A 12,866-nucleotide genomic window follows, 5' to 3' on the forward strand; every position below is an offset into this window, starting at 1 on the left:
CTGCAAAGAGTAAGGTAAATCTGAGAAAATAAAAATGCAAATATGCATTTTAGCAGTCTCTTGGATTTATTAACCTAAAAGGTTTAATTTCCATTTTCCTGCATCAGCTTTATTTATAAAATGTCGTGCCCTATAAATACGCTGTTATTTTCTATAGTCAAGCACCCTCTTAACAAATCTTCTCATTAATATGTAAATTTAAAGTCAATCGGTCTTCTCCCTGACAGCCCCATGAATTCCTAGTGCACTGTATAATCGGCTTTGACTTGGCATCCACTATTTATCATCAAAGATGTCAGTTAGAAAAATTATGGAAAATGCACTGCAATTGATATGACTGCAATCTACTTTGTCAACAGTTAATTGTTCCTCAAATCATACATTTACATATAAACAGCCTAAATACTGATCTATAATGATGCAAATAAGCTAAATTAAAAATCTCTTCTGTCCTGAAGAAGCTTGTTTGTATATGATGTGTTCATTTGAGAACTTATTGACAAAAGCATGTTACATCAACTCATCTCAAAAAGTATTTCTACTAATTTTCAATTCCTCAAAAAAACAATTTTGTTACCTTTCAGGCATATAAGCATAAACAAATGTTTTAAAAATTCAATGAGAAACATGATTTTTCTCTTTGAAAAACAAATTTAATTACAGTAGTTACCTAATTGCAATGTCTAAGCACTGTGGATTGAGGGGCCTTCAAAAATGGCTTCAACTGGAATACAATAAGCAAACACAGAGTAACTTATTACAGTAAGCAAAAAGATAATAAAAAGTCATGAGGTAGGAAAAAAAGAGATAAAAGAAAATAAAAGGAAAGACTGTTGACTTAGGGATCAGATTACTCTGTTTATATTTCTGGCTCCATATTTTATAAACAATATTATCTTAGGTGAGTTGTTAAAAATCTGTATACCTCAGTTTTGTCATCTATAAAATGGGTGTAATAATCACCACTGTCCTATCTCAAATAAAATACTACATAAGTGCAGCAAAAGAACAAACTGCTAAATTTAAGGTATCACAATGTTATTTTTCCTGTATTATCTTAGTATCTGAGAAAGAAATCCCTTGATTTTAATGAATCTGGTATGTTTAGGCAGTATTTTTACTTTAAACAACTTTTAAATCAATATATTATTTTAGTGAGGCTGTTTTCTCACTGTAAAATCTTTCAAGATAAATGACACTTTATATATCATGAAATGGTATTCATACAACATTTATACAAGTGACTTCTGCCTGTATGCAAAAGGGGATGAAGGCCAGAATGGACACCTTTATACTCTACCATCTTCGTGAAAAAATACATTCAAGACCTGATGGTTAAAGGATAAAATAGTAGTGTAACAAGTAAGCACTGACTATGCTAGAATACTGTTCCACTTTATCTTTCTATCCAAATTCTTAGCAATTCTTTACTACATGGTATGCTTTCTACAAACATAAGAAGTGAAAAATGGAAGCAGACAGGAATGCAGAATTCCTCTAAGTTTCTTCCAGCTTTATAATTCAGCTTGCCAACTTTTTAAAAAGATATTTATTTATTTTGAGAGAGAGTGCCCGCTGGGAGAAGGAGCAGAGGGGGAGGAGAAGCAGACTCCCCACTGAGCAGAGATCCCAATGAGATGTGAGGCTCAATCCCAGGACCCTGAGATTATAATGTGAGCTGAAGGCAAATGCTTCACTGACTGAGCCATCCAGGTACCCCCTAATTAAAATTAAAATTTTTAATTTTTAAAATTAAAACTACTATGTGTAGTCCTAAAAAGTTGGATGCAACTTTAAGTCTAGGCCAAAAAGCCTCCAAGATTATAAGTGGCTGGACTGCTCACTGAAAAGGTGCTCAGTGAAACAGAAGTCTAACAAGCTATAGAGAAAGATGGGTTAACTTGAAGAGCAAGCATGGACATGGTCTAAATGATGATAATTCATTTGAACCTTAATTTTTTTTTAAAGATTCTATTTATTTATTTGAAAGAGAGAGATCACAAGTAGGCAGAGAGGCAGGCAGAGAGAGAGAGAGAGGAGGAAGCAGGCCCCCCCCGCCGAGCACAGAGCCCAATGCGGCACTCGATCCCAGGACCCTGAGATCATGGCCTAAGCCGAAGGCAGTGGCTTAACCCACTGAGCCACCCAGGTGCCCCTGAACCTTAATTTTATAAATGTATTTGTACCAAAAGTCTAACATCCTGGATAATCTCTAACCTCTAATACTGCAATAAAGGATAATCCTTCTAAATCTTTCCTGCTGGTATGGGAGAGAATACATATGTATATGAAAAGTTTGTCTTACTTTACTGTCTTACTTTACTTATTGTTGTCTTACTTTGGAATCAACTGATACTACTATAAATTAATAAATAAAGAGAAATGTGTTATCCAAAGTAAAGTTTACAAGCACTAGAACAAGTGAAATTAAACAGTTGCCAGTAAATACCTCTAAGGGGTCAACTAAGAGGTTATAAGAAGGAAGATTTACCTTATTTCAGTGTGTGCATGAATTCCTTCCATAATTAAAAAAAAATTGTTAGAGTTACAGTTAGCTACACCCTTATAAATCTCCTATTTTATTGAGGTTTTCTTCTTTTCTTTTCTTTAAGCCCAGGAATCTTTCTCAAAGGAAATCATATTCATAGCTGTATATGAAAGATAGACAAAGATAAAGGCTGCTCTGTTTGGAACAGAGGCAAGAACCCAAGAGCTGCTGTCTAGAGCACCACTGCCCCCTGTGGTTGTTCCTGTGGCAGTGTTACAACATCCTGAGGCCTGAGATGCACATTTGAAAACTAATGAATTAGTCTATCAACCACGTAATCTAGAATAATGCAAAGGTCATATTTGCAAATATGTGGCAAAAGTAAGAAATTACTTAGCCCAGTTTCAGTGTACCCAGGACAAAGACCAGACTTCATCTTATGTTTGCAATAATTAATATCCAAAGAATCCACATGTGAAAACACACAGAATAACACAAAAATAGTCCCAACTTTTTAAATTAAAATTTAACCTCCCTGATTTGCAAATAGCTTTTAATATGAATTTTATCTAAAATAAGATGAAATAAAATTCAAGGAACAGAAACACAAATAAATAGACAAACTACAAACACAGAGATTTTAAAGTCTATTACATATTTTTAGGAGATATGGCAAGAAAAAATGTATTTTAACTCCAATTTCTACATAATAGCAAAGCAAAGGATTATGTGCACAGAGATACTGAAAATGATCTGATGGTGATAGGAAAGTAAAATTTTAAATCTTATTAAATAGTGACAGTGGTTAGATGAGGCAAAATTACTTTATAACCTTCTAATGGGAAAAAAAATGTATCTGAACAGCACTCTGGAAAAGAACTGGCTGAAATCAAACAACTTATTACTAGCAACAAAAAACTCTTGTCAAAGTTATTACTTATATCAAAGGGCCAAGACATTTGCAGCATGGGCATGTTGTTGCTTAATCCAGCAAAAGTGTCATCAAGCGTCAACTTTGTTCAATGACAAATAAAATTAACTTTATAAAAAAAAAGCAATCATTAATTTAAGTGCCCTATATAGCATGAGATTTTTATATATTAATTCAAAACATTTCAATTTTATTTTATTTTTTAAAAATATTTTATTTATTTGACAGACAAAGGTCTCAAGTAGGCAGAGAGGCAGGCAGAGAGGCGGGGGGGAAGCAGGCTCCCCGCTAAGCAGAGAGCCTGATGCGGGGCTCAATTCCAGGACCCTGGGATCCTGACCTGAGCTGAAGGCAGAGGTTTTAACCCACTGAGCAACCCAATGCCCCAAAACATTTCAATTTTAAATAACAAACACTTTCTTAATATTAAAATTAAGACGGAGTCCGTATTACAAACAGTCTTATGGATAAAGATATACTTTTAAAATTTTAAAATACTTTTTAATACTGATAATACTAAGTCACTATAAAAAGCATCAATGAATATTTTAAACATTTAAACCCTTAAACATCTGAATGCTTAACACATCATCTAAAATACGTATTATGAACACTCCTCTATTTGATACACATTTTCCTCTCACTTTATTTCTAATTAACAAAAGTGAAATGAACTGAACACTCCAATGTATTGAGCAACTAAAGTGTATGTACACATAAGTTTGTATACAAACCATTATGATATAATTGGGGTATTTCTGTTCTTTTACTTTTAGGCAGTTGATTTTAAAAATCTATACCATTTTTTCCTTTTTAATTGAAATGTAAGTTGATACACATCACATTATTTTCAGGTGTACAACATAATGATTTGATGACTCTATACATTACGCTCTGCTTACCACAAGTGTAGCTGCCATCACCAGGCAATTTTATTGTATATTCCGTAAGCTGTACATTTCACCTCTGTGACTTATTTACTCTATAACTGGAAACCTATTATCTCCCACTCCACTTCACCCATTTTGCCCAGTTTCCCATCTCCCTCTACTTGCTTTTTAAAAAGACAAAAAAGAACTATCACAAGATTAGAATGAATGTGCTATTCTTGTAACATTTCTTTTTTTTTTTTAAGATTTATTTATTTGACAGAGAGAGATCATAAGTAGGCAGAGAGGCAGCAGAGAGGCAGCAGAGAGAGAGAGAGAGAGAGGGAAGTAGGCTCCCTGCTGAGCAGAGAGCCGGATGCAGGACTTGATCCCAGAACCCTGAGATCATGACCTGAGCTGAAAGCAGCGGCTTAACCCACTGAGCCACCCAGGTGCCCTAATATTTCTTTTTTTAAACAAATTTAAAACTTATACTTAAATATTAAATATATACATAAAAGGTCTCTTTTGCAAATTATGTAATAAAATGTTTTCAACTATCAATTACGCAAAGAGAAGGTATTAAGTATGCCTCTAGTGTTAATATGCACAAGGTAAACAACTTCAATGTAAGGTTCATTTAATTATAAATTTTACTAAAATTCTATCAGCCTAAGTGAAAAAAGAAAACAAACATTTTAAAAGATAAAACAAGAAAAGGTAGTTAAAAGTTTGGCAATATTTACCTATAAGGTAATAAATTCTCTTAGGTATAAATTCCCATGTGCTAAAATCACATTACCCACTTGTATAAGTGAGTCCCTTGAATAGCTGAGACTTAAAGATATGAAAGCAACTAGCCTCAAAAAAAATCCATGAAAAAAAAAATCCAGGATTTGGCAATATCACTGCAAACAATGTACCAGGCTCTGCTCCTAACAAGGGCCTCTTGCCAAGTATCATACTAAGTTTATATACTACATCATTAAGTATATATCAATCAGTACCAAAATAATGAAAAATTATGCTTGCATTTGTTTCCTGCTTTCCAAAAGAACATGAAAAAAGGGAGCTCTCCATAAATATGCCAATCTCTATATTTTACAACTATACACATTTTTAAAGCTCATCCATTTTCTTAGTATACTTTATAAATGGAAGACCATTCAACACTTACCTCTTTCCAAGGACTGACAAACTGTGTACGAGCATATCGAGTTAGCATGTGGATTATGACAACCTGTCCCCACTCTTCTACATCAACTAGTAAATTACAGAGCTTGCGGTAATTCTTGTGAATCAGATCTATTCTATCCGGGCATACTTCTTCAAAAGCCATCACAACACTGCCAGCTACCAGCTAGAAAAGGGAGAAATAGTAACTCATTAAAAAACATTTTCCCTCCATCAAAAATTCTACTCAGGCATTACAGAGATGCAATCAGTGTTACGACAATATTTAAAGTACTCAGTTATTTAATTTAAAAAATTATTGTTCATGTATCAATAACAAGTTTTCGGTGTAACTCCCTTAAAGAATAATTTTTATAGCTGTGACATGTCTGAAAAGCTAGTACCTTCTTGAAATATTACAATTAGAAGTTTTAGTATTATTAGAAATTCCAACAATTTTTCATCAAGTTAAATTTTAATAAATTGTTCATACATAGATCCAATCTACTCATCATATATATTTATGTTTTCATCTCCACATTTTTAAAGCTAACCTAAGTTTCAATCTAAAGATTCATTATTTAGTATATAACAGCATTCAAAAAAATAAGACAATAACAAAGATCAGATCATGTCAGTTTAAAATAAAAAAGACAATGAATTTATTTTAAAGTGTGTGAGGAACTCAAGTACTTTGGTATAGAACACTTTCAAATCTTCAACATTTTAATCTACCTCTTAATTTTTACCAATATTTCAGTTACAAAGAAAACACACGGGCTAAAATTTTAGTGATTATAATGTATGTAACAATGTGTATAAAATGAAATAATGTAGTACCAACAAAAGTCAGCTCCCACCAAGACCAACTAATGAACCATAAATGCTGTTTTTGTAATTGTCATACTTGGGCAAAGCAGTAAAATTAAGGTATCTTTGGAATAAAGATACAAGCTAAGCACAATACATAATATACAAATACTTCTATATATGTACCACTGATATATGTGCAGTTAGCCAACAATATAATGCTGATGAAAAAATAAATTAATATCGTATTTTTTCTAAACACTGGGGATCTTCATTTTAGTGTCTAGAATTTCCCCAATGACTTAAAATAAGCAATTAAATAGAAATGTAACTTACAGAAATGGTACTTTCTGAAAAATATTAGATACAATGATATTTGTATTTTTAGTGTTTGTCCCTCTACTTGGCTGACATTTAGTTTATTAATATGCAACCAACAATACAATTCAAAGAAAACAGCTCAGAATATAGACTTGCTATTATGCTAAACAAGTTTCTAGTCCTGTGGGGATTTTATGAATTACCAATCAGTGTAAACGTGAAGCCGCATTTATTGACTCCAGCCCTGCCCATGTACTGGTGCCTGCTGGTCCCAGCATGAATGTACTTCAATCGAAAAAGCAAAGAATTGATTATTTGTGTGAACTAAATAAAAAATGTATTATATGTATAATTTCCTATTTGCTATTGATATGGAAAGGAAGTTAAGTTTATGTTTTCATCTCTACATTTTGATATCTCCTATACAAATCACTCTTCAAAAATTGTATTCTTTGATATTTCTAAACAGTTAGATTTAATACCATTTAAAAATCTCTTAAAACAACTGAAGTTTATGACATCAAACTACAGAATAACTTAGTATTTGTGAGATCTATCTTTCCATAGATATATTTCATATATAGGTCAATCTTACATTAATAGAAGAAATACATATCAATTGATATAGGATACTAAAGTACAAAAATAAATAATACCATTTAGAATAAAATAGTCCATGAAACAGAAAGCACAATGCAATGAAGTTCCAATTTAAGACATATTATGTAAAATCAAGTATTTTGCCTAAGCCTAGAAGATTTTTTTTGAAGTGTTTATTACAGACACCAATTAAAAGAAAAATTAGCTATCAAATGTTATTATATTTACTAAACTAAGAGCTATAGGTACAACATAATTCTAAAGTACTAACTAATAACATGAAAAAAAGAAAATACTTAAGTATAAATAAAGTTTAAGGTAACACAAAAATATTTAGAATATAAAGAAAAGTACCTTCACAAAATAAAACTGACTATTTTAGGTATTTCATTGTATGGATTTAACAACTGACCCTAGGTTAAACAATGACAGAATTGATAATTTTGGTCTATTAAACATTCAATATTCTATAAAACTTCCAGAATTAAAATAAAATGATATTCTCTGATTTTAAGACCAAAAATATTGGTCTCCCCCAAAACAGACAGTTAATTTCCATCTCACTGTGTCAATAGTAGCTTTTTATATGAGGGGAAAAATAAATCACTCCAACAAAACTAGCAATGAGCTCATCAAATTCAAATGCAGTTTTCCATTTATGTATTTTTTATATTAAAGCTATAAACATGGTTCATTTATCTTCCCTTGGTTGCCACGTTTTTCTGTGCTGTTGCTATGAACTTCAGCCATTAGCTGTGCTCCAAGGTAAACTACATGAACCATCAACAAAAGTGACAACCCATCTATGGAGTTCATATTTTCTCCAGATTATCTATGCTAGTTGACAAGCTGGTAATGAAAAAAATCACACTAAGCAAATGGTTCCTCTAATAACAATAAATTTTCTATAAAATTATGAAGGGTACAAAACGTTTCCTTGCATCTATTTTGTCATGAATTCTAATTAACGTTGCAAAAACCTGAGAGTGCTGGGTCATCACAAGAAGTGCATCAAGGTTTGATTGATAATATGGTATAAGTTGGCCAATGCTGCCAAGATTTTCTTCTCTTAAATTAATGGCCATCCAACCTGCCCTAATCATACAGCCCAAATGATATTCCCCTTCTTATTTCAATTTTCTTGAGGCATGGAAAATGGGAAAGATCAGTCATTTATCTTCTAATAGCTGGATAATAGATCTATCACAATAAAACATCTGCACAAAATCAGAGGTATGGGGGGTTTTTTTGCCCACAACAGTGAAGCTTTTACCAACATTAAATCAATAACTTATCAAATGGTGTCTTACCCTCATAGTTTAGTTATTAACTACCAATATATTTATTAAACATCATTTTTAGCTAAATTAAGGAGAAACTTTGTCATAAAAAAATATACAAACTGAATTTTTCAGTAAGCACTGACCTAATCTATTTTCTTAAGAAGTTCTGTTTTCTATTAGAAAGTTAAAAGCTTTTCAAAGGATTTCTTTAAAATTAACCTGAAAGAAACAGGAAATAAATGCTACCTTGCTTTTGAGGTGTCCTAAATAAGACTGTCCACCGCTATGCTTAAGTTGCTCAACCAATATGGATTTCTACCTTTTAAAGATAAACCAGAGAAAGCACTACATACTTTAAAAATGAATTTGAAACTGAACACCAGTAAAAGAGTGTTTTTAGGATATGTTAAATAGAGAGTATAGGAGGATACCAGCAAATCTAGGAACATACAATGAAGAAATTATATAAGAAAGCTGTAACAGCTGATTGGGGATAACGGAACATTAATAAAATATTCCCTTTTAATTTTACTGACTATAGTTGTGGGGTGTCTTTCAAAATTTATAGATAACCATTAGATAATAGTTATACCTCAGTAGCCCTAAAATGTTTTTCCAGTTATCTTACGATAACTATATTCTTTAACCCCACAATGTATTTTTAGAAAAGGACTATTTTTATGATAAATACTGGTCTTACCCTAGTAAAATGGAAAAATCATTCTATTTTAATAATGTTTATATGCCCACCTTTCCTTAAAATGAGAATTACAGAACTGCCTTTGAGATCTTAATTGTCAGTAAGTCTTGCTTTAGGCTAAAAGAAGCAACAGAAGGTGTATCTCCAAGTCAAATGTTAAGTGAAGAAAAGTTTCAAGTACATTAACACCTTTCAAATTGTAATTACCAGCAGCAATAGCAACATTAATATGGCAACAGTGATCCCAAGAAGCTCCTGATGATAACAAATAAATTCCTTTTCAAAATGCAAAAATAAACTAGACAAGCATAGTTCACTTAATTGGGAAATTTTTAAACAAAAATGATTTGGGATTCTTACTATTTTGTTTTTTTTTTTTAATTTTATTTATTTGAGAGAGACAGAGACAGAGAGAGCAAGCAAGAGCAGGCAGGAGGGGCAGAGGGAGAAGTAGACTCCCCACTGAGCAGGAAGCTGACGTGGGGCTCAATCCCAGCACCCTGAGATCATGACCTGATCCAAAGGCAGACGCTTAATCTAATGAGCACCAGCCAGGCGCCCTGATTCTTACTGTTTCAAACGTCAATACGGACATAATTAATTTGGGGGAGGAAGGAAATACATCTGTCTTCCTTCAATAAAGAATTTTAAAAGACAAAGTAATAATAATGCTAAGATCCATAAACATATGCATAAATAGTAGAATATTTTAAACATTTCTACAATAGGTAATAATCACACAAAAGAAAAAGTTACCATAATATGTTCTTAAAACATAATTAACTTAAAAAATGGGTTAGACAAGTTATAGCACGTTAGTAAATCTGAATCTCCTAAACTAAACCCAGAAAAATCAAAGATGAAAACCTCTGCCCTAAGCATAAGTAAAAAAGAAAGAATCTCCAAACTTCAAATTACATGTAAATAGAAAATTAAGTCCTAAATCCCAGAGAGTTCTCTTTCAAGCTTATATCATAAAACTTCACAAAGACCTATGGCAGTCTGGAAAAAACTTTCCATAACAAAGCAGTAAGGAGTTGGTGGTAAGCAAAAGAGTGAATTAAAATCAACAGGAGAAAGAAAAAAAAAAGTGCTCTAAGTGTAAAAATACTGCATAAGATTCCCAGTGGGTCCACTGGACTACAAAGAAGAAATTTCAAGAGGGATGGAGGTGGAGGAAGGATTCAATGAGACTATCTTGGAAAAGAACATTTTTAAGAAGATAACAGTTAGTTTAAAAATGAGGTAGAGGAAAAGGAGTCCCTCAGAAGCTATAGGGTGACAGAAAAAAATGAAATAAGAGGAGGAAATCTAAGCTCCTAATAGACCAAAAAATAAAAAAATAAAAATAAAAATAACTTTAGGACATTCACATCTTCCTATGGATGCTCTCCTTTAAAAAAGCCAACTAATAGAAAAGCATACTTCACTATTCTGACAGAAACATTGTTCTTGTACTAGAATTTTGCAAAACACCTCAAATTCAAATCATTAGCCCTGTCCAAAGAAATATGAAAATGTAGGTAATCCACACATACGGAAAACAAAAAGTGAAAATCAAAACAACTCAGCTGATAAAAAGTAGCCCCTAAAAAATTAATGATGAAGAAAAAGAAAACTGTCTAACATAACACTCCAAATTGAAGTAATCACCCTTAAAGAAGCATTTGATAATCAGAAAAATGAGTATGAATCAGAAATTCATAAAAGACCACAGAAATAAACAAAAGATATCAGGAAGAAATGGAACAGAAGTTTACTGAAACCAGGAAAGAAACAGAGAGGAAGAAAATAATCAAACATGATGATTAAATTGCAAGGTGTCCTTGCAAGAGAGCTGCTGAACAAAAGATTTAGTAAGGGTAAATTAAAGAAAAGTAGAAAAAGAACCAAGTGAACAGAAATGAGGTAAAGAAAGAAGTTAAAAGGTTTGGAGAGACAGTGGTTGAAATGTAAAATAGGCAAAGAAGATCCAACCTACATAAAATTGAAGTCCCTGAGCAAATAAAAGTAACAATTGAACAGAATTAATGTTTAAAACTGTACACTTAAAAAAAAAAAAAAAAAACTTTGCCAGAACTAATATTTAATTTAACTAGCAATCCCCATCTCAGCACTCCCGACAAAGGTACATGCTAGCAATTCTGAAACCCTTACTCTTCATCTTGGGCTGAAAGAGTACGTAAATATACTGAGGACAATGATAGCCACATTTTTTAATGTTGGAGAAAGATGCTGAAAAGGTAGAAGGCTAGAAGGAACCCTGTACTACTATACTGCAATTAGAGGCATCAGTATAAACTACTGCCATTTAACACAGAAAAATAGATTTAGATGTCTTTTGAGTTTAAAAATATATAAACATGCAACACTTTAGGAAAAAGGAGTGTCTCATAAGTGATAGACAATTAAAGCTCCTATAAGCTCTACCTGCAAACACTGAATATAACACACACAATTTGGGAAGCAAAGTGTTAAAAATGATAGTAAACACCTAACTACTAACATCAAAAAATTTAGTAATTATATTACTATCACCAAAAAAGATAGTAAATACCTAATTACTATCACCAAATTAATTCCACAATCATTCAACAAATATTACATACCTACTATGAACAAGTATTCAATGTCTTCTATTGTATTTTGGAAATAAATGGTCAGAAATTAATAACCAACTGTTGCAAATTTACAAAGAAGTTATCTTCTACATTCCTTTTTCATTCATTTATTTCTTGTTGGAATATGTATTAACCCCCTTCTATGGTGTCAGGCGCTATGATCCCAGTTATATATACAGCAGCTCTTTCAAAACAAATAGAACTTCATACATTAGAAATTACAAGCTATACAAATTTGGGAACTAAAATTTATGAAGGCTTAATATATAGCTACACAAGGGGCAGAAGTTCAGACACAAACCCCATTCTGCCTTATTACACAGACTGCAATTTTCACCTGTGATGTATTTTTTTTTTTAGGAAGACATGCACACATTTTAAATGGAGGTTTCATTCACAGGCCATGCAACAAATTTCTTTTAGTCTATAATGTAACAGAAATCATGGTAAACTACATTAAAGTAAAGGATCTGTCTCTTAAAGACCTTACTATATTCTTTACAATTCTTGGCAAAAGTCTTGCATGTCAAAGAAACTAAATGTTTTTGTATTATTATAAAATCAAGTTAACCATAATACCAATAATACTGATTCCACATCTGGATCCTAGAAGCAGATAACAAGTACACCACACAGAAAGAAATCAAAATTTCTGTCTTTATTTATTGGGCAGATCTGTATTTACTTAGCTCCTTTATTACATCAAGCATTATAGAAGAACAACAATGAAGATTTCTGCTATATTATAGACTAATTTTGCTGAATGGCTTAGGAATGAAATCCCCAACCATATTTTCATGTATAATACAATATTTTCAAAGTAAATGGGGCAGGGAGTACATAGAGAAAAACTCATTAAAGGAAGTAAAATGTTCAAAAGAACATATTCATAATGTAAAAAGAAAGCAGTAAAGGAAAAAGGAGGGACAAAAGAGATATGAGATAGGGAAAACAAGTAAATAACAGCTATAAATTCAACTAAATCAATAACATTAAATGCAAATGGATTAAACAACCTAACCAAAACGTACATGTTGTCACAGTGGATTAAAAAACAATATCCAACTATA

The 12,866-nt window shown here is 32.0% G+C and overlaps 1 protein-coding gene across 4 annotated transcripts in view; it reads right to left on the reverse strand.

Moving 5' to 3' along the window:
• AP3B1 (adaptor related protein complex 3 subunit beta 1) overlaps positions 1-12,866 on the reverse strand; it is a 284,409-nt gene that overhangs the window by 197,555 nt on the left and 73,988 nt on the right. For 3 of the 4 annotated variants that reach the window (XM_059418118.1, XM_059418117.1, XM_059418120.1), the window contains one exon: positions 5,466-5,648. The exons of the other annotated variant lie outside the window; for it this stretch is intronic. In XM_059418118.1, coding sequence (XP_059274101.1) covers positions 5,466-5,648 — 183 coding nt within the window. The remainder of the gene's footprint in view (positions 1-5,465; positions 5,649-12,866) is intronic. 4 annotated transcript variants of the gene reach the window in all.

Source organism: Mustela nigripes, chromosome 12 (genome assembly GCF_022355385.1).
Source record: "Mustela nigripes isolate SB6536 chromosome 12, MUSNIG.SB6536, whole genome shotgun sequence".
Classification (NCBI taxonomy): Eukaryota; Metazoa; Chordata; class Mammalia; order Carnivora; family Mustelidae; genus Mustela; species Mustela nigripes.